This window comes from Chelon labrosus (assembly GCF_963514085.1).
Source record: "Chelon labrosus genome assembly, chromosome: 4".
NCBI lineage: Eukaryota > Metazoa > Chordata > Actinopteri > Mugiliformes > Mugilidae > Chelon > Chelon labrosus.
Genome location: NC_140340.1, coordinates 3,630,573 through 3,657,617, shown reverse-complemented (window position 1 = coordinate 3,657,617; position 27,045 = coordinate 3,630,573). Strand labels below are relative to the sequence as shown.

The window sequence follows — 27,045 nt, the reverse complement described above, 5'->3', positions numbered from 1 at the left end:
AGCGACGACGACTCTTACATAGACTTGGACTGTGGTCTGTTCGGCTCCTGTCAGGATGCAAGTGACTGCCTGGAGCTGGCCATGGAGGTCTCTGAATTGTGCTATCACTAGCATCAGACTGTCCCGGTGTGGAGAAGAGGACTTCTAAGGGCTGAAACACAAATATATACCGAAAGCGAAACTTTCATCGTCCATCTGTGAATGCATGTGACCTTATACTTACGTCTCCTGACTGTATGGCCTCACACAAGGCAAGCCGTCCCTGTTTCTATTCCCTACACTATCAATAAGTGCTTACACTTAGAGACGGGAGACTTCAAGCTGCTCTGTCCCTCTTATTCTTTACTGATAATGAAGTATTAAAAGAGGTCTAGGACATTCAGCTCCAACTTTATGGTCATGCGTATCCATTATCAAGCAACAACATGACCAGAAAATAAAAAGAAACGGACAATAGTGAGAAGGCTGGCAGGCTACGCTCATAGCACTTTTTGTTTGCACTAAGTATTGCATATTTGTATTGCTGTAGCTATCACAGAAACGATAGGCCTTTTTAATTATTAAAGGGGACCTATTATGCTCATTTCAAGCTCTTTATTGTGCCCTGGGACTCCACTAGAGTAGCTTTGCCTGATTCACAGTTCAAAAAAAAAAATCTTATTTATCTCATCCAGCCTGTTATGGAGCCCCTCAGCCTCTGCCTGAAACGGTATTTGTGTCCTGGAGTATAAAATAAAAGGATCAGTGACAAGCTATAGTGTTCTGTTACATGTTTTATGTTCACCTCTTTATTTGAAACTGTGGACATGTTTAACGTGAACTTTCAACGCTGTCACAATATAATTACGACAAATAAAAAATAAAAAAAATAGAAGAAAAGCATAAAACATTCCCTTTAAGAAGAAATGCGGAATACGAGGACGTAGTAAGAAGTCCACTGCTGCTAAAATGCTAATGCTAGTGCAATGTGTAAATCTAGCTACAAGGAAATTTGCATTCAACTGGAATAAATGACCAAAAACATTGTAATTTATAATGTTTATGAAAAACTGAATCAGCATCTATGTTGAATTTAGTGTTTACATTTAAATAAAATGTATTTTTCAAGTCTGTTTGTTCTGTTTTCTGTGAGATGATGGGTAGACTTTCTCAAAAGGAAGGAGCTAAAGTTGAAGGCTATGTGAGGCCAAGCTCATTTACATATTTTGTTAATATTAAGACTAGAAGGGGGTGTGGTGTTGGCACTGATGGCTCACTGCCAGAAGGTTCTGGGTTCTAATCCATGGGCCGACTGGTTCCTTTCTGTGTGGAGTTTGCATGTTCTCCCTGTGTCTGCCACCAGTTATGGGTTGGAAGCTAGCTCTAAATAAAAAGCTAGCCTCGCGTTCTCATGACGGACATCATGGCAGAGACAGGGGCTTCAAGAAACTCGTGAACCTTAAAAGCTGCAAGAGTTGACTTTTCGAGCGGCTTTTAGTCGTGGGCCAGAGCTCCATCACCTAAAAGGCTGCAAGAGAGACGCTGAGCCCGCAGTCAGATTAGTCAGTAATATTAGCTGACGTCATTTCTCATGCCGTTGCACTTGCTGGATGTTTGGCTGCGTTAGCAAAGTAGTCGACTCCCTACTTTATGATCACCGTCAGCCAACGTTGACAGCTGTTTAGCCGCTGGCTGGACGTCTGAAACTGTACGGATGACAGATTGTTTAAGAAGAAAATATGAAGTCAGACTAATAGAAATAGCTGTTAGCTGTTGATAGCTGCACTCTTGGCAAATATCTTTAAAGCTGCTACCAGAAGTATTCATCCAACCACAACCTGTAAAAGAGAAATAGTTCAGTTTAATGTGACCTCAGCTTTAGTTTATTTAGGACAGAAACAGATGAGAATGTGTAGAAAAATGTTGGTAATGAGATATATTCACTGGTGGTGCAAGCTTCTGTTTGTCAGCTGAATGGCAGGTCAGCCACAACATTATGACCGCTGAGAGGAGAAGTGAATAATATTGACCATGTTGTGACAATTCAATGTTCTGCTGGGAAACTTCTGGACCTGGCATACATTGGTGTGGCTGTTACTTAGACATGTAGCACCCACCTAGACCAGACCAGGCACCCCCACCCCATAGCAGTGACACTCCTTGATGGCAGCAGGATGCAGCCTGACACACACACACAAAAATTCTTTAGGAACAACCATAGGCAGTATAAAGATGGACGGCAGAACAGCTCCTCAAAAGTGAAGCCAAAGCAAGTAGAGCTCCCCCTGGTGACTGGCTGCAGTATAGGTCATAAGCTCCACCTCTCCATGTTAGTGGATGGTTTCTGTCATTTTAGGTAGTTAATATAATGTTGATGCATGTTCAAGTATAATTTTTTTGGATACGTTTTGTTTTAGTTAGTTATTTGACGCTCTAGAAACAGGATGTGACATATATAATGGCGACTACCAGATGCCATGCTGCTGCTCCATAAAGTGGTTTCATAAGACCGTGAGAGTTAAATAAATAAATACAGTGCATAATCCAATGTTTCCTTGTAACTGGTGGAGGTAGAGCAGAGCACAGTATTTATTAAGTGTGGGCGGGGCATTGATATCGCAGCTCCACGTGGCTCCACTCTCGGACGGTACTGATCAGACTCTGGCTCCAAAGTCGCAAGATGGCGGCTCCCGTAACCCCTGGAAAATGGCGTCAGTTTGGCCAATGCGAGAAAGAGGAGACGTATTGTCCATATTTATATACAGTCTATGGGAACAATTTAAAAAACATGAAAAACAGGAAAGGTGTTGACCTGGCCTCCAAATTCACTAGATCCCAAACTGATCAGTTATATATTATATTATATTATATTATATTATATTATATTATATGTTGCATGTTGTTATCCATGTAGAGTTCTTGTCCAGAGTTCTTGTCCAGCAGTATTCAGTCAGACCTTTTCATATTTATCTATTGTAGACTGACTGCATGAGTGAATATTTTAACGGTATGACTAATGTAGTGCCTTTGAATTGTACAGTGGCAAATCACTATGCAGCAAGTCAGCAGTGTTGTCACAAACAACGGCCTTGGGGCCTGCAAATTCCATCGCTGCTCTGCTCATACACACATTGACACCAGCAAGCACTCCAACTTCAACATCTTCTCTGAAGTATGGAGAAAAAAAATAAAAAATCTTGAAGCCTGTCCCCTGTTGAGCGTGCCTATTTCAGTTCAAGTGCCACTGCAAACACAGGAGCTGCTGGATATGGCATTTGTAGGACACTTGTCCTTGTCACTCCCCTCGACCTCTGTTCTCAAAGACAGTTCTCTCAAGTGGTAGATCACTGTTTGGATCACTTCAGTCTGAAATATGTCCTTGTCACATAATGGGAAACAGACACAGGAGCAAAGCTGCTATGTCGGCGAGAGAGAGAGAGAGAACGGGACACAGGACAACATTGTTCTTAAGTGTCATCTGTTTCCCAGAAAGGTGAGTGTGAGGGCAGAAACACACAGCGCAGGACTATACTGGATTATGTTCAATTACTGTTCCAAACATTTGTTTTCTGCGTTTGCATATAAAGAGCTGCAGAGTTTATCTGACTCTACAAACACGCAGGCTATTAAAGGTGCATTCCTGTTCTGCAGGTCCACGCAGTGAACACAGGACCATACAGCACTGAGGCAGACTCAGAGGAAACATGTTTACTGTAAACATCCTCATCATCCGGTTCTGCAGTCCAGAAACGGTTTAGTGAGCAAATAGAAAATGAAAGAGATGGAGTCATGTACCAGGTTATTTAATTAGTGTCAGTGCTGCTTGTCTGTGGCTTTGTGTCTCAATTCTTTGTCGTGTATTTTTTTCTAATTATTCAGTTTGTCCTCGAATGGACTTTATACTCCCTCACCACTGGAACTCAGCTCATTTTATGGACCAGGGTCAGTCTGAGTCACTCACTACAGTGATAAAAAAAAAAAATAATGCAAAAAAATAATGTGCAAAAGTTAAACAAGTTGAATCTATAAGAATAAAATACAAATACAAAAATAGCAAGAATTGCAACAAAAATGCAAAGTGTGAAAATTAGATTATAGACTAGAATTTAGAATTTATGGTGCTGCAGGAAAGGCATCCAAAAAACACAACTACAAAAACAGGTGAGGAATGAAACCAAGACGAGAAGCAGAAGGAAATGCACAGTAGGACAAACGGACAGACAACAAAACAAAAGGATATATATGCATACATGGGCAGAGGGGCAAATGGGACACAGGTGAAAATAACGAGGGCAGAGCACACAAGGAGAAATCAATCCAATAATCCAATGGGGGTCAAACACAGGAAGTAAAGCAAGACAAGAAACACCAAAACAAGAACAGGAGACACAAGGAAAACCAACCGACACCACCACCATTTCTTTTTTTTGCTCACTGTTGAACATGTTGGTTGACCTTTGACACCGTGGGAAGAGACTAGAGATGGGATTTATGGGTCTTTGAAGGGAGCTGGATCTTGTGGATCCATTCTGTTGTGTTTGCAGACACATGCAATGGCAGTGTTGCTGGGACGGTGCAGCACTGTGTAGCCAGTGGGTGGCGCTGTGGGAATGAGAGAGCGGTTTTTAGACTGAGTAGAGAGGCAGGAAGAAGTGTTGGGGAATTAAGCCATGTATGCATATGGATGTACCCCGCTACTGTGAGTTCAGTAAAGTTACTAACTGTGCGTCTGGCTCCTCTTATTGACTCACCTGCACAACACGTTCCTTTCAAACGTCCGTTCAAAAGACTGGCTCAGTTTGATATTTATTTATTTTTAAGATGCCAGCCTTGGGGTAACTTATTTTATCCTCGAAATAAGCTCTGTGATAGGGTAAGATTTGGATCAGAATCATTCAAACTTAGACATCCCACCAATGCACAATGCAACAGACAGATGCTTTATTTATCGCCTGAGAAATTCATTTGCTCACAGAGATATTATGGGCCAGTAGTAATAAATGCTTCGGAGGATCCCTCAGCAATTCTTTCCGTGGTTTGCATGTCCAAGTTTTAACAGTGAGTATGCTAACACTCTCTTATATGTGTAATGTTCAATATCATTAGAGTAGTTGAAGTAGAAGTTGAGAGGTGTTTGACAGGTAACATCAAAACAAGGCTAGAGCAGCTACACAGATACTAACCCCAATCCTCAATCATTCAGTTCTAATACTTTCAAACAGAGTCGCACAGAACAAACAAGGATTAGTCGGCACGGATCAGGAAGTCATCATAACCAGTGAGAGGTTAGATCAGTTCTCTCATTTAATGCGAACGAAATAAAATAGTTTGAAAATGTCCCAGGGTTTCCTTTAAACGCTATGAAAGAGAAATTAATTAGACGTCACTGTTACATTTACAGTTTGGCTACTACTCATGTGAGCCCCGTCCAAAACTCAAAGGAGATTAAGTGTCTATACGCTGGATGTGCTGTTTTATAGGTATTGTATAAAGTTAAATGAAAACGGTTTTATGTGCAGATGTATTTTTAGGTAGAATTGGTCCACTGATATGAATTAAGCTCAGAGCTGTGGCCGTGTTTGACCTCCTGAAAGCTGCACAGGGGCTCAGACAGCGCGGCACAGACAAATAAAGGTAGATACTGCACATGCTGTGCAAAATTGTATGTTGCGGGTTACATCTGCAGGGAGCACTGCTTGTGACCAATTTTCTCATTACCTGGTGCAGCACAATTACAGAGCTGAGTGCTCTGGCTGATACTGCTCCATAAAACCTATTGGAGGTCCTTAGTGGTTTTTCGAACATAAAGTGTGTCTGCATAAACAGATGCCAGCTTTAAAGCGAAAACATCTGCACATCTTAAACTCGCTGGATCTCTGTCAAATTACCTGATGGCTTTGGGAGTAGCGTGGGCTTCAGGAACTCTTAATGTTTTTTAATAACATCCAAATGGTCTGTCCTCTTCTGGCCAGGTTCAAATGCTGACCCATTCCGGCCGAGCGGATGTGGACAAGGTCACAACTCAACACATGCGCGCGCCTCCGACGGTCTCTGAGAGGATACCGTTAACCCATTAGCTCGTATCCTACTCCTCTAGTTTCCACCTTAATTCAAAACACTCGTGAAGGGGGTCAAAAAGAAACTGCAACACTGAAATGATTAAATGGGGAACGGTTTGCTGCTAACAAAACACTTCAAAGGCTGCACGCCGCTCGTTGTGCTTGTTGTGTTTGGTGACACAAGATTCGCATTAACAAAGTGATCTAATCGCGTGCTGCTTCGCCGTGTTTACATGCATCTCTGCTCACTAATCGGATATGAGGCTTTCTTCTCAGGGTTCAGGCCCTGATCGCTTCATTAGTGTGAAGCTGCTCTTCCTCCTGAGCACACAGCACTAATACCGCCTCCCTTCAGACACTGCGCTGCAGCCCAGAGTGGCCTCCCGAGGAAGCAGCACCATTAAATATTAATGCCATGTGTTTAGAGGGTTTTTATTTCAAACAGCGGGTTTGTCAGCATCTTATGTAGTGTTCTTCAAGATTAGGTCCGTGTGGAAAATGGGGTCCCGAAGCTTTATGTAGCATTGCGCCTTTCAGAATAATTTAGGCCTGTTGTTCTAATGGTCTTTCTGTGTTAATATTGCCGACATTTTCCCTGATTTTCTTGAGCAAATGGAGCATTTTTAAGTGGACGAGAGTACCGCTTTCTGCACCTTACAGCGTGCCGTGTAGCTGTCACTAAGGGGACGGATGTTTGGGCGAATTTAGGTTGACGTCACTACAAATATTTGATGCATGTGTGTTTCTCATGAGCCTATTTTTTCAGCTACAGCCACGATGAAGTAATGCTGCTCGATCGAAATCCTCTGATGCCTTAAGAAAGTTAACATTTAGCATCGCCAAACTGCACAAGACCAGACACAGTCCCGCATCTGCAGAATAGACCAGTTAACATGTCGCTGGTCAATTATAAAACACAGAAATGATTCAAAATCTTTTAAGAAATGTCTCATCTGTCCTCCTTTTTTTGTCTGTTGTCCTAGTTTACACGCCGATTTCACAATTACCCCCTCAAATGAACCTGACCTCGCTTGCATGTAGGGAAGTGGTGTATTTGAGCATCATCCTCAATTAGGTCAGGGGCGTTAATAGTACAGCGGAACGCGAACACTCCCCACAACATCCTCCAGGAATTGCGCCTGACACTACTGACTGCCTTGAATCTATATTTGGGCCACGCGTGTGGATGTGTGTCACCCAAGACTACCCGCCTAATCTCCGCCACGGAAAGTAAAGTGAGTCGTGGGCCCATGGGCGGAGATTGTCAAACACAAAGGGAGCTCCCAGCAGGCGCCGCGAAAAAACAGGCCCTGGGCAGGTTTTTATGATACCTTTCAATCAGCGGATGATTCCCAGCTGAAATGACAGGTGATTTGACTCAGCCTCCAATTAATGACCTCATTTTAACAATTAAGAGCAGAGGAGGAAGGGAAAGCCCCGCGAAAAAAAAAAAAAAAAAGAGACAGCCAGTCGAGCCGGGGGGCGAATTCTGATGCCTTGATAGTACAAGACGCCGCCATCTCTGTGTTTCAGACATGACCGGGGAGTGTTGTCCTAGCTCGGGTGACCTGTCCGTCTTTCTTGTACCAGGTGGCGTCCCGCAGCAAGAGCGCGCACTGATGAGGAGCTGGCATGGGAGGGAGAAAAGAAGGGAGGAGGGGGGAGGTTAGGGCGGGCACAGGGCGAAGGAGGTGACTGGAGGGTGGCAAGGGAATGATGGAGTGCATCAAGCTGTGTGTGCCCCTCGCCTCCACCTTCTCTCGCCCCTACCCCCCACAGCATAGAGGAAATTAAAGAGCTGTGTAGCAGGAGGAGAAGAGGAGAGGAGGGTGGTGATTTAGAGCGTGGCACAGGGGGATGGGGACCCGGCGCATTGGAGTTAATTACTGAATAATGAGGAACAATTTATTGTGTTCTTGTTAGAGACATCAAAATGATGCTGAATACTGCCTATAGAGAAGAGCGCGGCTTTCTGCCTCCTCGTGCATCGGTTAAAATGTGGTGTTTAACTCAAAGTCATTAAAAAGAAAAAAAAAAGAAAAAGCTGTGCTTTACTTTACCTCCCGAAATGGGGGAGCTGCTCCAGGTCTCCTGGGCTGATGAGGAGGCTTATAACACACAGCCCTGAAATACTTCCACTTCCCTCCAGGCCCTCTTGAGCGGATACTAAAAACTAATGACATTAACTCAGAACGAGTCTCTTCTTGTTTGGAAGGCTTGAGCTCGATGCATTGAGGCTGACCGTCGGCCTGGTGTGGGCGTCTGTGACCCAGTAGTCGGCTGCAGTATTATAATATAATACTATTACCATACCAGCTTGTTAGCCCTAGCTCTTTATTTCAGTTTCCCGTTCTGAAAGACAAAAATACAGATTACCACCTCCTCTCACGCAGCCGCAGAACGTACATGCTAGTCGGATGTTCACTGTAATGTCCAAGAAGTGCAGGTCTCTGGTCTTGGGACAGGCGATATGAGGTAATGTCACCGTTATTAGGTGATGTTGGCGTGTAAATTTCCTTCTAACTGTGCATGCACTTGCAGCTTGAAGTGCAAAAAAGACCACCCTCCACGTACCAAATCACACTTTTGGGACCTGTCCTCACTCACATGCTTGTGCATTGCTCCATATGTCCATATCCAGTTTGTGTTTTTTTCCCCCACCTACAACAAAGAAACTGTCCCTTAAAATCAGTGGTACAAAAAGGAATGAACATTTAAAGTATATGTGCTGCTGTGACTGCAGTTTCTTCATGCACGCTTTATTTTATGCACGAAGTAAATGTTTAAGATCAGTGGAAGCAGCAAGATTTCAGTTTCTGATGCTTAATGCTAAACGCTGCTCTACACTGGAATATGAAAGTAACCCCCAGGAACGCCTCATGTTTTCAGAAAGACTTAAAGGTATTCTGTACTGTAGTCAAGTTCCTTTGTGCACAAAGTCAAGTACATTTGGTTAAGTGGGAGCTCTGCGTATTGTACAGTACTGCCATGCACGCCCAGGTAAGTTTGCAAAAGAGGGATCGGTGCAGTACGCATCAGATGTAACGGCTAGCTGCACCAAAATCATGCAGCTGTTGCACATCTCCACACCTGGCATGATTAGATGAGGTCTGAAGACAGGCCGTGCATGATGATGTCAACATACTCAGGTTGTGGAATGTTAAGGTGACGTGGATGCTGGCCAGCGAAGGAGCTGGGAGGAGGTCAGTTGTATGTTGCTCTGGCTTGTGGACAAAGTCCTGCAGTCACGCATGTTAATCAGTGATTGTTAACCCCCCCCCCCCCCCCCCCCCCATACAGATAATTACAGCCATGAAATCCACAGTCTTACAGATTATTCATACATGGTACAACAAGCATGACACTCGGCGCCTCTATGATGTATACCGCATTCCTCGTAAAAGGTTGCCTGAGTGTAACTTCATTCATCTGGCAAGAAAGAAAGAAAGTAAAAAAAAAAAAAAAGACACACTGAATGCAACTTGACTTTATTCTCCACCAGAGACAGACCAACGCTCTCCTCTCTTAACAGCAGAGTGTCAGACTTGCTATCAGTCCTTAGCAGAGTGTGAAGTATCCCAACTCTTTGATGTGTTAAATATGAAATCTGACCATAGAACAAAGCAGCTGTCAGCGAGCAGCACGTGTCAAAAGCAATCCACGCCAATTATTATTGAGTTTCTGTCATCCATGCATCTGCTGCGCAGACACTGAGGTGTGTTACCGTATCGCAGTGCTAACAAAGACTTCAGACAGTCTTCAAAAATAAACATCACAGGCCTCGGTTGTCCTCATCAAAAGGCTGCTGATGATTGTCTGCAAATACGATCCAGACAAGCCTTTTGTCCAGGCTGCTTTTAGAAAAGGTTAAATGATTTGCTGCAACACAGTCAGACGCGCCGGTGCCAACAGCGTACCGTGACCTAGAGAATATGGCTTTAACATTGTCAGAGGATCCCCACATTAACAGCAACACAATCACTGGGTCACAAATCACACTCTGTAAGTTATGAGAGTTACATGCTGCGCCTCTCGTGACATTGAGGGGAAAGCGAGAAGGTGCTCGCCGAGTGTGTAGCCATGCTGTGTTGCCCAAATAGATACGTTCCATCTGAGAGTGATGCAGCCTCTGGAATGATCCCGCTAGACAGATGAGTGCTACTTGAATGTTAATGAGGGCTCCTTTAGACACGCATAAATTAAATGATTAGATGTCTGCAATCATGCAAGGTCCTTAGGTGTCCCCTATTTATGGCATTTGAAATGTAGCTGCCTTTATTTACGACATGTCTCCCCCGCACAGGCTTCGCCACCTGAGCAGCCCAACGCTTTCAAAAGACGAGCTTTTTAATGACCTGCAAATGAATCACTCTGGCAGAATCGTAAGAGGAGCCCGAGCCCTCCCCCTGTTTGAAAAACAAAAAGGGAAATTGTGCCATCCAACTGAAGACGCTCGCAGACGTCTCGAGCTGCGGGGGGGGGAAAGGGAAGGATGCAGTAAACCGCCGTATTTGCTTCAGAGATGCAGCTCGCCGAAGAGATCCGCCGCCGAGCCTCGGAGAAGGGGGGCCTCGGAGGACGCCGAGCACGGCCACCTAACAATGAATCTTCCTCGTAACTCGGTTCACACGCTCTTCATTGTCGTTTTCTAGTTGCAACAACAGCTATTTTCATCTTCATGATTGCATTAATTACAGCATAACTCATGTCTCTTGGCTCCGGTGGTGTTTTCCCCACAGAAAACAGCACGTCAAGGCTTCGACAAAGGAAGGGAACAGTACATAAGCTCAGTTGGCACTTCATTAATCAACATAAGAAATCAGCATGGCTTGACACTTATCTAGCTGAGTCTGGTACTGAAGTTGTATTGTATTCTCTTTAGATGAGTCCCATTTCATTCACACACACACACACACACACACACACACACACACACACACACACACACACACACACACACACCAGCCTTCTGAAGATTTTAATGAGATCTAGGCTGCATTCTCTATAATGTAATTCTCAAAGAGATGCGGCCACATATATCCAGGCTGCTCCGTATGCAGACATAAAGCCCGGTGACGGACGGGTAGTAAGTGACTGCTATTCTATTGAATCATCAGGCGCGTTTTAAAGACTTCTCGGGGTCCCGGGAAGACCCTTGGGTGCACGAGACGCAATTATGAGAAGCACCTAAGTTACAGTCGTCCTCTCTTAAGCCAAAGCGAGTTTTTTTGTGTGTGTGTGTTTTTGTGGTGAGAGAGAAATTTCTCTTAAGATTCTCTCTTTTTTCTCCCCCCCCCCCCTATTTATTAGGATAATGAATTTCCGAGTGCACTGCCAGTTCCACTGAGCCTGCTTCTCGGCCTAATTCTCTGTAACATTTCCTCATTGCCGCTGGGGAACATTATATGAAGGCAGGGCTTACAATACCATCAATATGCCCAAGACGACAATCGGACGTCTCATAGATATTAATGGAAGTGCAAATTAAATCAAAGTTGGAGTGCAGCTATCGGGGCTATGATCAATGCCTTTTGCACAGTCAGATTTAATATGGGGTTTGTAATTTGAGTATCCAAACAAAATGTGCATCTTAATGGGAAAGATGAAAGTAATCCCACATGGGGAGGAAATAATACATTAGCTGCATTGTAATTAGAGAACTCGGAGTGCAATGTTTCCCCAGCTCGGTATTAATGTTGAATAAAAGCCCGATATATTTACGACGTGGAGACAGGAAGCGGACATTTGAATTGTTTCAGACACCTCCTGAGATGTCATTGGAGGCATCTTAAAAGAAACAACGCCCGTCTAATCAGGTTGAATAAATGCAGCGTCAAACCTCATAGAAATAAACAGGGAGCGATTCCAAAAAATAAAAAATAATAATCCGGTGTTAAAAGGAACACAGCAGTCTTACCGCAGTCATGACCAATAATAAAAGAACAGCAGAACGGTTTTTTGATCATGAAACATTTGACTGATTTAAAAAATCCTGTGTTTTTACAGCCAAGCGGTACGTGAGACATGATTTTGGTTAAAGGTTCTTAATAAATCCCGATTGTGCAAGCCTCCTCACAAGAATCCAAATGAAATAGCGGCGCCTCGCACTTTTAGTTATTGGCAATCCTTCTGAGTACACACAGCAGCCAGTTAAAGTGACCCCATGTGAAGTCAGCAGGTAGCATGCGGAGAGCAAACAGCAAAACAGCTTTTTAATGAATAACACATGAGCTAACAAACCTTGGTAGACAATGATCCAGTGCCTTCAGCAAGTCAAGTGCAATGCACACACACAGGTACAATCACGAGAGAACACAAAGGGCTAATCAGGCTTGATGCAACCCCTCGTGATCAAAATGAAACTCGGTGTCAGTGCCTTTGTAAAAAAGAAAGTTAACTTAATTAAAAAGACGCGAACTTTGAATTTATTTTCTGCCTCTTTTATTCTTGACTAGAAGACAACGTGCTGACGTGCGTATTCACTTCTCGATGACATGTGTGTGTGTGTGTGTGTATGCTCGACAGTGAGCTAGCTCTCGCAGCATGTTTGTTTCGCAAAACTAAACTAAGGTCACTGCTGCAAGTCAACGGGGGAACAAATATCAAATGTTACAGCGGGAAACACTTCAAATGTGGTCATATTTACCATGTTTTCCTGAAAAGAAACAATATAAATGGGACCCTCTTGTTGCATTCATGATTTTGAGTTTTTGCATGCCAGAAATGGATGGCAATCTAATATACTGACATTTGGTCCTACGGCGTTTTCCTCATCATTTTGTTGTATGTCAGAGGACGGTGCTGTACATTCCCAACAGCCTCGTCCTTTTCATTATGTCTTTGCAATTCCTGCATTAAATAACCAGGTCCCTGTGGTGGTTGCATTTTGTGTACATGCCCTCCAAATGTGTAAACACAAGCTCGCAAGCTTCACTTAAAGTCAAGTTCAAGTGTCGTGATGTGTTTACTGACGTTTTTCTGTTAATATATCTTCATTTATTTGTACAGTTTTCTTGGTAATTTTATATGTTTGATGTAAATCTTCTCATTATGACTTCACACTTCTTGCTTGCTAAACTGTTAAACTGGCTAAACTGGTTTCTTGACAGCACAACCTCCATTTTAAGGCAGCACCAGCAGCTGCTATATTTAATACTTTCTTCATCGCAAAGGACATTAGACTTCTCTTTGGGCTTTCAAACTGGCGTCTGACACCACAGAGTTGTAGTCAAACAAGCATTTTGAAGTCAAATGTTTTGCAGGCGACAAGGATTAGATTTTTTTGACTTGGGCTGTTACATTTGAACTTCACAGAGCCCTTATTACAAGACAAATGTTGACATTACGTTTATTTATTTATTTTTTTCCCTTTCTGCCATTGCACAGCGGTCCCACCTCTGATGATAGCATCAGGGGGGGCTCAGCTCAGTTTATAAGGGGGTAACATTTCATCTTTGAACACTTCACCGAGTGGGCATGTAACAGGGCGCTGTAATCCGTCAATAAAAGCGTATTGATATTGTCAAATGTTAATATGTCATCCATAAACCCTTGGGTCCTCTTGTCAGCGGGACGCAGCGCCTCATCGTGTTGTTCCGCATCGACCCGGGTCTCCCTCTGAACGGCTGGCGCTGTAAAACGTTGCGCGCCGTGACAGAGCAGGGCATTAATCAAAGTTGATTTGAAGTGTGAGGGCCAAAGTGCCTTTTTTCTGCTGGAGAACTGTTTAGCACAACACCGCTCCGTACAACAGGGTCCCACTCTTCAGTGTAATGGCACCAAAAGGAGGTCATAAATAATGGATTCAAGATCACTTACACCTCATGAAGCACGCTGTGGCATTCACGGGAGCGTGTTTTTGCTGCTCAAATTATGTGTTTGACTCTTTTGGCTGCAATTGTAAAGGAAAACAAGACCTCAGCGAGAGGGCTTTGAAAGAGTTTAATACGGTGCAAAACATGATGGCAAAACAACAGTTTAGACACCGCCGGCGACGGCAGCGAACGTCTGGAAAACGTGTTGCAAGCCCGCGTTGACTATTTTGCATCCTGCCTCCAATGAAATAAAACACTTTTTATTGCGTTAGTGTCAAAAATAACCAGAGTGTGTGTCCGTGCATGGAAAAACATTAACAAAAAAAAAAATGAAATCTTGTTTGTCTTCAGTAAATGTAGAAGGTTATTTGCATTTATCAGTTCACCGTCTCTGAACTTCTCCTCTTGACAGCTGGACATAATTACATTTTTTTAATGCATTTGAAATGTAACTGTCCACTATCAGTCCACATTTGATTGAAAAATATATTCAGTTTTTCTTTGACTCCCATGCTGAGCTGTTTGCACACCAGAATTGGAGAGGGTGTTCTTCTGTTAATCAGATCACATATGGGCAACAGTGAAGTGTTACTACCTTTAAATGTCAGCAAATAACGTGATAGGGTCTCGCTGGAACTTTGTGTCTTTGTTGGAGGAGCTGCAGGAGGGGGGGCCCTGTCTTTATACTGCCCCTCAGTGGCAAGACAATGCAACAGCACGCAAAGAATGAAAAACTTCTCCCTCCTGTGAACAAATTCTGCAAACTCTCACATCAACACGCCGTGCCAAAGTTTGATATTTCCACCATAAAATGCGCGGATAAGAATCCCAATAATTTCCAACGTGCCAATGCAGCTGGAGATAAATAGCGCAGAGCAGAGGAGATGATCAGATCTCACTCCATATCTTAATGGGATCCTCTCACACGCCATTCCCATTAATGACCAATCCCCCAATTATGTAAATCAGAGGACGGCCAGTAACAGTGAGAACTTGAAGTTGCTCACATAAACACCAACAGTGTCACATTGCAGAGGGCGCTAATTGGCCACTACTTTTCACATAATTGCAGCGGCTGGGGTCACGTCCTCGGCTAACCTTCCCTTTGAGTATTGTTTTTTCCAGCACACAAACAGTTAATGAAGCAATTAAGATGGCGCTCGCAAGCACCACTTGCGGGGACCATTTGGGAAAGAAAGAGCAGGAGAGAGGGGCAGAGTGGGAACGACGTAAGCCGCATGCATGCAGTGGGAGCGGTAAGTCAAGGTGCATGAAACATCTAGAGGCGTGGGGTGAACGGGAACCTCTGCGGTTTAGTTTGATCGCTTTAAACCCAACACGGGACGAGGTTTTAGGGTTTTTACAGTAAATAATACACACATTTGCTTTATATGTACGGGTTTTATTCAAAGAAGCTCCACTTTTTGTTCATCACAATACAAATACACAACTTTTGGAATGTATTTAGCTGCATTATGTATCGTAGTGTAAAAAAAACACGGTTTAGAAATTTGTGACGTGTTTGAAGGCGTCTATCTGGGCTTGTAATCGATTTCAAATATGTGTCATCCGCTAAAAGCAACACACAGGACAGGACAGCAATCTGAACCTGCACACAAAAATTAAACATCCATTTAACATTTAACTCCGCTGTGAATGTGTCAAAAGGAGGAATCTTGTGAATGCCACCTACTGCTTTAATCTAAAAAAACCCTGGAGAGTGAAGAAGAAAAAAAAAAGTTTTCATCTCTTCATCTACCCCTCTCTACCACAGACTTTGCCCACCCTCTATGACTAAGTTATGCCCTGTCATGTAGTCGGAGGCGTCACATGCCAAGTAGACCACTGCAGCTTGCAGGTCTGTCACTTGAGCCAGTCTACCAGCAGGGATATCTGACAGCCAGCGCTGCACCAGGGGCCTCAGCTCCTCCGAGTGGATGAGAGGGGTGTCAACAATCCCCCTGAAAAGAGAGACAGACAAAGTGGAGGAGAATCAGAAGGCATCACAGTTCAGAGCCGGGAGTGACAGCGTCTTGTTTCAGAGCCACCACTGTGGTGACAAAAATAAACCCAATTATCCTCTGAAGAAAGGGCATGGCGTTGCATCTCTGATGATATTTACTGTGGGACTTTAATGACTGGCACGTCTCAGGAAGAGCCCAGAGGCGCGAGGGGACGTCAGGCTCGTAGCTTTTGGTTAACTACATTGTTATATACGACTCCGCTCGTATTCCTGACTGAAATATACTTGATGCTTGAGTGTTCAGGTGAAACGTATCAGAAAACAAGATGCTTTTGGTTTTGTCAAATATCACACAGCTTGAATAAACATGTCAACATTTGCGGTTTCGACCAATTCAAGACGACTTCTGACTTCCTGCACAATTGGTGTGACAGTGACTAAAAGCCATAGGGGCTGAATCATTGTTCAGCGTGTCCCGGTGCCTTGATACGGAATTCCAACATTTGGCTAAATTAGCACTTCCAAGGAGCATGTGACACCTTGGTTAACATATTCCACCTCAATTATATTTCTCTTCAGCTGCCCTGTTATCTGGAACCTTTTCCTGGCAATCAGAGGTACTGTTTTCCCTCAGCCAATTTTCTAGATAATGCAGCTTATCACCGCTGCGGCTAAAGTTGCCAATGGAATCAGGCTCCAGTCAACCTCGCGAGCACTAATTGTGTCCCTTTTTTATGCATATTTACCGACTGTCACTTCAAAGAAATCAGCGGCCCATTGAGACACCCGGTTAGCGAGGGGAGAGAGAGAGAGAGAATTGCTTCTTTGCAAATTAAAATTAGCAAACAAGCTGCCGATAAATAAAGCAGAGCGCGGTGCGGTGCGGTGTGGCGGGCGTGTGTGTGTGTGTGTGTGTGTGTGTGTGTGAGGGCTTTGTTCTGGAGCTGTGACTGGGCCTGGCTCGCCCAGTGCCACCGGACGGATTTGCTCAGGGACGGCAGGGGCTAAGGGATGCTCCACTTAACACCCACCCCACCACCACCACACATCCCTTCCTGTGTTCTCCTCCTTTCTTCCTCCTGCTCGGCTTCGCAGACAAATAGATACAAACAAGGCGCCATTGTTGGGTCGACACTTGGAGTGAGGTTGCAAATTCGATTCCCTAATTGAACAGAACAATTAGAGCGAGTGTTTGGTTGATTCATCCCTCAAGACGTCATCTAATTAAGCACTGATGCATTGTTTGAGGACTTAAATTAGTGCATCATTCTCAAATGGGGCTCCTTCTATGGAGGCAAACACGCTAATCACCACCTCCTCCTCCTCCTCCTCCTCCTCCTCCTCCTCCTCCTGCAGCTCCATCACTTACAGCCACCACGTTCTGAACCAGGGTGTTTTTAGTACAGAACACAAAAAGAAAAAGGAGACTAGACTTACGGTGAGATGCAGTTGACTCGCACCCCTCTGTCGATCCATTCAGTGCCCAGAGTCTGAGTCAGTTTGACCACTCCAGCTTTGGACGTGTTGTAGGAAAGCTGCTTCTGAGGATGGGGGACTGCAAGAAAAGCATCAGCATTTTACACCTTCATTCCACCAACACTATACATTTTAAATATCAGTTTGGTTTATTTATAGCCATTAAGAAGAGAGAGTTTAGAAGCTCCTTTCTTAAAGAGGGCTAACAGCCTTTTACCCTTTATATTTCAGCTCATGCAGCTTTTCTTTTTTTTTTTTTGTGGATCCTACATAAAAGCTCTTCCATTAGCTGCTGGGGACTCTGCGGATGAAGCCATGTAAAATTAATTGCTTATAATGTCCGGTTATGCTCTGTCCTCAGCAACAAAGGCAGGGAGCCATTTGTTTGCCTTGACCATCACAGATGCTGCACGCTGCATGGGATGCCGGGACAGGGGCTCATTTTCTGCTGGTTGATTAATCATCGCAAGGAAGGCTCCAAGTTACATACAACTTTAGTAGTTAACCCCGTCACCCGCCGATCTGACTGCCAAATGGCTTCAGTGTGAGACCGGGATGATAAATACCGGCCAGCTGCAGAGAAGGCAGAGACCGGTCCGGGGGAGAAAAGGCTGCAGCATCCACACAATGAAAATGTGCAAGATGGAAGTTAAAAGTTATGAAGAAATAACGTGTTTAAAGGGTGGGACAGAATGCTACGGCTAAGCTGAGTGGGATTGTGCAGGAGGAGGGTGGCGAGATAGCGGAGGAAGGTAAGGCTGGGTTGGGCTGGGCTGGATAAGGGAAGGCTAGGACCTCAGAGGAGGAGAGGAGGAGCAGAGCCCAGGGCTTACACGCAGATTGAAGGTGAAATCCGACTTATCAGGACAGGAAACACAGCTCAAAATGCCTAACAGCGCTAATCCTCGCTCAAGACCTGATGATACGGCCCCGAAATACCATTCAGAAAATGCCTTCATCCTTTAAATAAACCTGCATTGATGTTTTCGCCGTCTTAAAGAGCAGTAATCCCCAGAGAAGAAGGAAAAAGGAGGTAGAAGAAGAGCATTCTCCAAAGCCCTCTTTAACATTCACCCTGCCTCTTATTGCCCATTTCAAGAGGGAGAAGAAAACATGCTCTTTATCAGGCACGCCTTTACATCTTAAATTCTTCTGGGCAGATAAGGAGTTCAAATGATGCACTCTGTTCCCAGAATGGTGCTGCTGTTTTAATGGACGTTGCTATTGCAGCAGAGATCTGCAGGTATGTGAGCGAGAGTCACAGATCCCTCACGAAGGTCATCGCGCTGCCACAAAAACCGTATCAAGACAGATCACAGTCTGAGTGTCTGTGATCTGGTAGTGGCCATCATTCAGATAGAAAAAAATAAATAAAATAGAGATGAGGAAGGGGAGGGGGGGCACACGCGTACACTTTATTCAGCAGATGGACAAAAAGCTGTCATTGTGCATTTTAATTGGACATTTACGGCCGCTTTTTGGGCTACCACTTGGCCAGAACAGGTCCCATCTGATTACACATTATGACAATATTATAACAGATGTCCGGACCAATAAAGTAAATTCCTGAAGGACTGAGCGTAATGTGAGTAATTGATCATTTTCTTTATGCCGGCCTCTATTTACCAGCATGCTCCTGTTTTACAGATTGCCCCTGCAGTCGGGACCGGGGCCCATATGGCACGGCGCTTTACTGGCGATTTGACTATACTGCTGATGAAGTGTTGCTGTTCCTCTGGAGGAACCTGTTGGAGGAGGACCATTACACCGACTTACAAGCCTTTTTTTTTTTTTTTACTAGGCTCTCACTAAACTCTAAAAGTGTCTTCCGTTGTTCAAACAAGGCCGCTGGCACAGGCTGGGGTTTTGCCGCTGCACAGGAACCCCCCCGCCGCCACCCCTCCCCTCCCAAGTTGGACCTCAGGTTGCCTTCCACATCCTCCAGACAGCTCCGCAGAGAGGGGATGTTTATTATGATGCAAAACTGCCTCGGCGAGACGCAATCACAACACTTTGTATTTCCTGCTATGCTTCATGTATGCAGGGGTGGATGCTCCTCTATAGAACGGTTTAACTAGGGTAAAAGTTACAGGAGGAGAAAAGCTCCCTAATCCTGCTTTTTGAATGCGCGGGTTCCACCTCAAGTTTCTCATAAACAGGAGAGAAAAAAAACAAATACTTTCTTCCGGATGATAAAACCTATTTAATGTGATGTGTGCTCTTGCACATACGTACGGCACAAATGTATTTAACTCTCCATTCTCCCTCCTCCTCCTCCTCCTCCTCCTCTCGGCCCAACTCTCCTACTCGCCAAATGGAGAGATTAAAAGCAGACATGGAGGGGCTCCAGAGAGAAAGTGGAGAAATAGAATCATCACTCACCTATTAGACTGGCCATGGAGGCTGTGTTGATAATCTTGCCGTATCCTTGCTTCAACATCACTCGACCCGCCGCCTGAGGCAAGGATTCAGAGGGGAAGGAGACACATTAAACACCTTATTATTATTATTAAGGCACCAGCGTGTCATAGCAAACGCTTTGAGCTCAGACCAACACAAAAAAAACACGGAGGTTTATCGCTGGTTTACTCGGGTGGGTTTTAAAGCGGCGGTAGGACGCGTATATAGACGTCTGACAGCGACTCGATAATTTAGAACTAAATTTAGTTGCTCCGAAGGAAATCAAGCTGGTAGGACGTTCAGTAATTAGGTCATCCACTTTTGATGGAAACAGACCGCTGAAGGAATACATGATCAAGATATCTGTTTTGGCTCTTTTCACGTATTTTCATTGTCTAACGACGGAAATACAGAAATGTTTAACTTCTGAATAAAATCTCAGTATCGTCACGATATTTTAACACATAATCCAAGAGAAAGTTTGTTTTAAAAGCAAAAAATTAATAATAATCTGTGGGCTTGTGTACCGTACGACTGCAGACCATGATAAAGACGTGTTTGAGAAAACAAAGCTGCATGTGAGGCAGTGTTTATATCCAATATTTGACTGACAGTGAATAAAGCAGTAGTTTGATTCAAACGGCAGAGCCTCTGTGTTTATTCCTTAGGCTGCTGCAGTGAAAAGCACATAGAATATCTTTGACTTTAAATGCACTGTCCTAGCGTGTGATTTTTCAAGTTGTTTTAGTTCATATGTTATAGTTTGGGTCAAAATACAATCATTTTAAAGCGACAGCACGATATTTACTCATTTCCCATCCGGCATCACTGATACGAGGGTCACTTTTACTTTATTATAATAAATATGTGTTTTTCAAATAGATGATTTTCACAGGACAAGGACAATGTGTGTAGTTCTTTGTCTTTGTACATTCAATTTCTGCTTTGTGTTAAATATTAATAGAAAAATAACCGACGTGTGTTCAAAAAAAACAAAAAAACTGGTGCAGAATTTCACAAAAAGCTTTTTTTTATTTTAACAGTAGTCTACTCTGATTTATCTTTATCTGCAAGATAAACATAAACCAATGGGTCAAGGTATTCTGCAGCGTTTGTCACGGCAATTTGTGCCTAGTGAATCCCGCTTAACTTTATTAACTTTACATTTCTAAGTGCGTGCGATACACACCTGGCAGCACATGAAGGTGCCCCTCAAGTTCACGTCAAACGTCTGATCCCACTCCTCTAGACTGGTGTCTTCGCTGGCCGAGTTCATGTTGACGCCGGCGTTGTTACAAGCGACGTGGATCGCGCCCCACTTGGAGACGACGCTGTCCGTCATCCTCTGGACGTCCTCTGGTTTGCTGATGTCAGCTGTGATCGCGATGGCGTTGATACCTGTTTAAAAAAAAACATTAAAAAAAACAAAAAACACGTAGATGCGTGTTAGAAAACGTCATCTAAAGAACTGTAGTTAATTAGGCGGTTATTTAAGATTAAATATAGAAAAAACAATGAACAATAAAGTCAACAATGAAGCCCCAAATCTGTTTTAATATCTTTTTCATTCTGTTAGAAGAAAACCACATTTCTGTCATTTTATCCTTTAGTCTGCTGCCATCTGCTGGACAGAAACCATAAAGAGCTCACACTTCACACTTTTTAACATTTAACTTCAGCTGTAATGTCATCACGCCAGACATGTTTATTTTTCTTATTTTGTGTGTGTGTGTTTAAGGCAGTGTTCACATTTAAGCTATCCTTCAATCAGATTCCCCGGTCTTAAGCCAGTTCCACCAGTCTGAGGCCAACGTCACGACTCTTTACGCCTACTTCTGAAATATGTGTTCCTTCTTAAGGGTGACTTAATGACATGCGGAGACGTGAAACTAATGCAGGAAGAATTTGGTGTCTCATCAGGTGATGTTGACTCATGTAAGTAGTAGTTTGGATGAGTAGCAGAAAAACCTTACATGATACCTTATCTGCATCACACCACATGAACTAGTTAGAAAAGACAGAAAGGTACTCCTTTAACAATCTATTATATGTTTAATGTGCAATGTTTCCAACATTTTAAGTGCCTGCCTGACATTACTGTAAATGAGTAACTTTGAATATGACAGACTTTTCTTCTCTGATGTTTGAATTTAACAATAAATTGAAAAACAGTAAATAAAAAATGATCAGAATCTCTAATCCAAAATTAATCTAGAGTCACACTGAAGCTAGCACAAGTGTGTAAAAGAGTTGGGCCACATTAATATATCTCCAGATGAATAAGGTTAACCAGTAAACAAACCGTCCATTCTTCCGCTCTGAACCCTGACATTTAAATGTCATGTGGTCTACACTGCCAGCCGGACTTTAAACTGAGTAAACGGTGTCAGCAGCGCTTACCTTTGAGAAAGAGCTCATGAGCAACTGTCTCAGCTTTAACTTGGTCCAGGTCTACAACGGCCACCTTCGCTCCAGCCTCACCCAGAGCGTGGGCGAACGCTCGGCCTATGCCTTGTCCAGCACCGGTCACATAGGCCACCTTTCCATCCAGACGCATCCGGTCCAGGATGGAGCATCCTTTGACCCCACGGAAAACCTCGTCGTCCGTTATCTTTAACTGATGAAACCAGAATAAAGCAGCAGGTGTGATCAGTGAGAATGATGCTGTCGCTAAGAGAAAGTGAGGTGAGCTGTACCTGAGTCTGTGAGCTTTCAGAAACCATAGACACCCGACGGATGAGACTGATGCCGTCTCTAAGAGGGACAATGACCTTTTAAACCAGAGAGGCACCATTAACACATAAGAAACAGAATCAAACTGTTGAATGCAGCACAGAAGCTTTGAGCGTCACCTGCTCGACTCGTGGATCATTGGAGATGAACTGGTTGAAGTCTCGAAGCGCCAGCCCGTTGCTATCTTCCGTGTCTTTTAGATAAACCTTTGCTTTGAACAGCGAGTTATCGACACATAGAACTCCTCGCAAGCTCAGCAAATTGTTGTCCAGGATGAAGTTGTAGTAGTTGATGTAATTATTCTTGTCAGCATCAATGAAGACCACGTCAAACTGCTCACCTGCTGCGGCCAATTCCTAGATAGGACACAACATTATTACACAGCTGGCCATGTGCATCACATTTATATAATGTCAACCTTTGGCTGCTCTGATTTTGCAAAGCAAGCAACACAGAACACAGGAACACAGGAGTTTATAAGTTCATCACATCGTCTCTCATGGTCATTTGCCGCTCACCTTTAGACTCTCCATGGCACTCCCCGTCTTCACAGTGATCTTTTTTCCGTGTGGAGACTTGTCAAAAATGGGCTGAGCAAACTCTTTGAGGTACGGTTCTAACTCACAGGCCACTAAGTGACCATCCTCAGGAAGGCCTTCGGCCATGGACAAAGCTCCGTAGCCGGTGAACATCCCAATCTCTAGGACCCTCTTGGCGTGACTCATGTGGATCAGCATCTTCAGGGTCTGGCCTGCAAAGAACACACCACACCGTATTGTTAAGCACGTGAATACACCGATCAGGCATAACATTATGACCAACTTCCTAATACTGTGCAGGTCTCCCTTGTGGTGACTCATCAGAGAATGGACATGGGCCTTCTGAGGATGTCCTGTGGTGTCTGGAAACACAATGCTGTTAGTGGGGGGGGGGGGGGGGGCTTTGAGGGGAGGGGCCTCTGTGGATCATCCCACAGATACTTGATCAGTTTGGGATTTAGTGAATTTGGAGGCCAGGTCAACAACTTGTGCTGTTCTTCATGTTTTTTTTTTGTTGTTCCTCAAGTGTTTTTGTGTGTGTGTCTGTGTCAGGCTGCATCCTGCTGGGGATGGCTGCTGCCATCAAGGAGTGTCATTGCTATGGGGTGGGGGTGCCTGGTCTGGTCTAGGTGGGTGCTACATGTCTAAGTAACATCCACACCAAAAGTTTCCCAGCAGAACATTGAACTGTCACAAGATGGTCAATGTTATTCACTTCTCCTGTCAGTGGTTTTAATGTTGTGGCTGACTAGTGTATAATGGCAGTGAGAAGTTCACACATTAACGTCCAACCTTCAACGTGTCCAGTGATGCACTCCTTGGGAAGCCGGAACATAGTCTTGCCCTCTTTGTGCACTCGATCCCAGTCGTGAGAAATAGTTTTTCTACAATTAAATACGAATGAAGTGTTTAGTGTTTACATTGACCTCACGTTTTCTGGTCTGTGTATAACAATGTGTAGGAAACGAGGACGTACTTATAAAGCTCCGCCAGAGGTTCACTCTCCTGCGTGGTCATCTTCTCCAGGTAGTCATCCAGGCCGCTGGTGATCTCCAGAGCCCTTTGCAAGTGGCTTGTCAGCTCCTCTGGAACAGTCCCACATGCTGCAGCTATGTCCCGGGCTTTTGTTAACAGGTCCACAATGACCTCCACTGGGGTGTCAGGAACTGGGGAATAAAAATATAAAAAGATTTGTGAATCAGCCACTCTCCCTCCAGCCTTCTCCAGCACATCCCAAAGATTCTCAATGGGGTTAAGGTCTGGACTCTGTGGTGGCCAATCCATGTGTGAAAATGATGTCTCATGCTCCCTGAACCACTCTTTCACAATCTGAGCCCCATGAATCCTGACATTGTCATCTTGGAATATGATCCATTGATGGAATAACCTGGTCATTCAGTATATTCAGGTAGTCAGCTGACCTCATTCTTTGAACACATAATGTTGCTGAACCTAGACCTGAGCAACTGCAGCAACCCCAGATCATAGCACTGCCCCCACAGGCTTGTACAGTAGACACTAGGCATGATGGGTGCACCACTTCATCTGCCTCTCTTCTTACCCTGATGCTTCTCCACTATCCTTCCAGTTTTTAATAATGCGTTGGACAGTTCTTAACCCAGTTTTAGTAGTTTCTACAATCTCCTTAGATGTTTTCTCTGCTTGATGCATGCCAATGATTTGACCCTTCTCAAACAGACTAACGTCTTTTCCACGACCACAGGATGTGTCTTTAGACATGGTTGTTGAAGAAATGAGAAGCTACTCATTGCATCAGTTGGGGTTAAATAACTTGTTGTCAGCTGAAAGATAATCATAACTATCCAATAGGAGGCTCGTACCTATTTTAGTTAAATCCAGATGGCAACTTTTTTTTGGCCCAGCAGTGTATTTATTTGCTCTTCTCTCTATGTGGCTCATAGTGGTAGCAATGATTCCTCCTGGACTAAGGCCTGTGTAACGTTTATTTGTGTTGTGTTGTTTGTATGTTTAGCCTATATGTTCATGCCTAACATAAGGAAAGAGAGAACCATACATGTGAGGAACCAGGGGTGGGGGTTGATGCTGTTCCCCTTAATGGGAAATCTCTATTTTAAGAATAAGACGTTTTTATTGTCGTTGTCCGGTTAATAAAAATAAATAAATACACTTTAGAAATACTCTGGTTCAGCAGCAATAGAGATTAAAGTTACACACAAGATAATCTACAAATATGAACAAGTAAAAACACACAGTAGTGCACAGATGAATGTGATCAGGAACAGTGGTGGATTAAAGTTACATACTCCAAGCATTATTCAATAAATACATATTTAAACACCAAACAAACAATGTCAAAATAAACACGTCGCTATAAGACAACGCAACAACAGTGCTAAAAAGCTGCAACCTCCGCAATGAAGACACAGTTACATTAAATAACACTGAACTCCGTGAAGCTGAGATTTAATGCACGGCTGCTACATTACAATGCATTCGTTTTCACAGGTGTACCTAATGTTTTGGCACCCTGCAACAGATTACACTTGGTCCGTACACGCGCACTGGACTCACGGTGAACTCCTCGCGTCACGCTGCGTTTTGGATCCTCGGGAAAACTGAAATCAGGACACTGAGATCTGCTGGGACATCCCCGCCGCGCGCAGTAAATAGATAAATAAATAAATAAATGAGTCGCTAATAATCTCATCTTACCTTTTTCGGTTGACATGCTGCACGTCGATGGGCGGGACGGTTTGTGCAGCTGGCAGTCACGGTGTGCGCGTAGACCCGCTGCTGTGGCGGTGGAGGAGGTGGTGGAGGAGTTTCGGTTGTAACACAACTACTGCGAAGAACTGTGTGCTGAGTGAGTGGGGGGTGGGGGGGTGGGGTTTGGGGGAGTGACTGGTGGTTTACGCAACTCGCCAAAGTTTTCTTTATCCAACAGCACGCGACACGTAACAGTCCCACTTCTGCAACCGTAGGTTTTCATAACGCCAGAACAACACTCACGCGAACACGAGATCTACCGTTAAACGGGGTTTCCCAGGTGAATGTGCAGCTGTCAGGGGGCACTAAATCACTTTTTAATTATTTTTTTTTTTTAGTTGTGGGATCGAAGCCCCACACTGAGCCAGTTGCCAGTTGGAGTGACTGAAGTTCCTGGAATAGTTGGGACTATTTATAGCTGTGAACCCAATGGCCCATTTATAATCCACATATCTGTGTTCAAACTTACTCCAAACATTTTAGGAATCACACATCGTGGCTGCTTTCCATTAAGGAGTGGCTGTTTACCATTTTTATGCTGTTTTGACTTGCATCAAATGGAAAAGGGGCCAACCCTAATTCACCTGCTACACCTGCCTGACTTTACAGAGGAAAAGAAAAAGCCCTAAATCATTTGCAACCCTCATAATTTTCGAAATTTCAGCATTAAAAAAATAAATAAATAAAAAAATGGCTCAAAACATCAGCGGATCTTCATACAAGTCCAGAAAGTAGACGAAGAGAACCCAGTCAAGCAAATGAACCGCTAGAATCACCAATGAACCTAACCAGCATGTCTTTGGACGGTGGGAGGAAGCTGGAGAACCTGGAGAGAACCCACGCAGACACAGGGAGAACATGCAAACTCCACACAGAAAGGAACAAGTCGGCTATGATGGATTGGAACCCAGAACCTTCTTGCTGTGATGCATCAGTGCTAACCAGGTGGTCTAGGTGGGTGCTACATGTCTAAGTAACATCCACACCAATGAATGCCAGGTCCAGAAGTTTCCCAGCAGAGATGGTCACAAGATGATCAATGTTATTTACTTCTCCTGTCAGTGGTTTTAATGTTGTGCCTGATCGGTGAATTTTTTTCTGTATAACTGGATATTATTTCTGAGAAAAGTTTTGATATTATGATATTATGAAGGGGTGGGTTCATTATTCAATTTTATGCACTAATGTGAACTAATAATATTTGTAGTGTGTGCATCTGTGGACAAATGCTACTGAAGATCTTGATCTTTCATTAACTTCAGGAGGAAGAGGACACCTTTGGAGCCCATCACCATCCAGGGCCTGGACTTGGAAGTAGTGGAAGTACCTGAGAG

General features: G+C 43.9%; 1 protein-coding gene across 1 annotated transcript; it reads right to left on the bottom strand.

Annotated features, from left to right (window-relative positions):
- Positions 1-15,233: 15,233 nt before the first annotated feature.
- Positions 15,234-25,795, bottom strand: LOC311486244 (uncharacterized protein). The gene is made up of 11 exons (XM_084542035.1): positions 25,658-25,795; positions 23,940-24,129; positions 23,756-23,847; positions 22,943-23,175; positions 22,544-22,780; positions 22,388-22,462; positions 22,092-22,308; positions 20,881-21,089; positions 19,674-19,746; positions 17,253-17,370; positions 15,234-15,813 (listed from the first exon to the last, which is right to left on the bottom strand). The coding sequence occupies exons 1-11, from the start codon at positions 25,671-25,673 to the stop codon at positions 15,618-15,620; spliced, it is 1,656 nt and encodes a 551-aa protein (XP_084398161.1). The 5' UTR covers positions 25,674-25,795; the 3' UTR covers positions 15,234-15,617.
- Between the last annotated feature and the right edge of the window lie 1,250 nt (positions 25,796-27,045).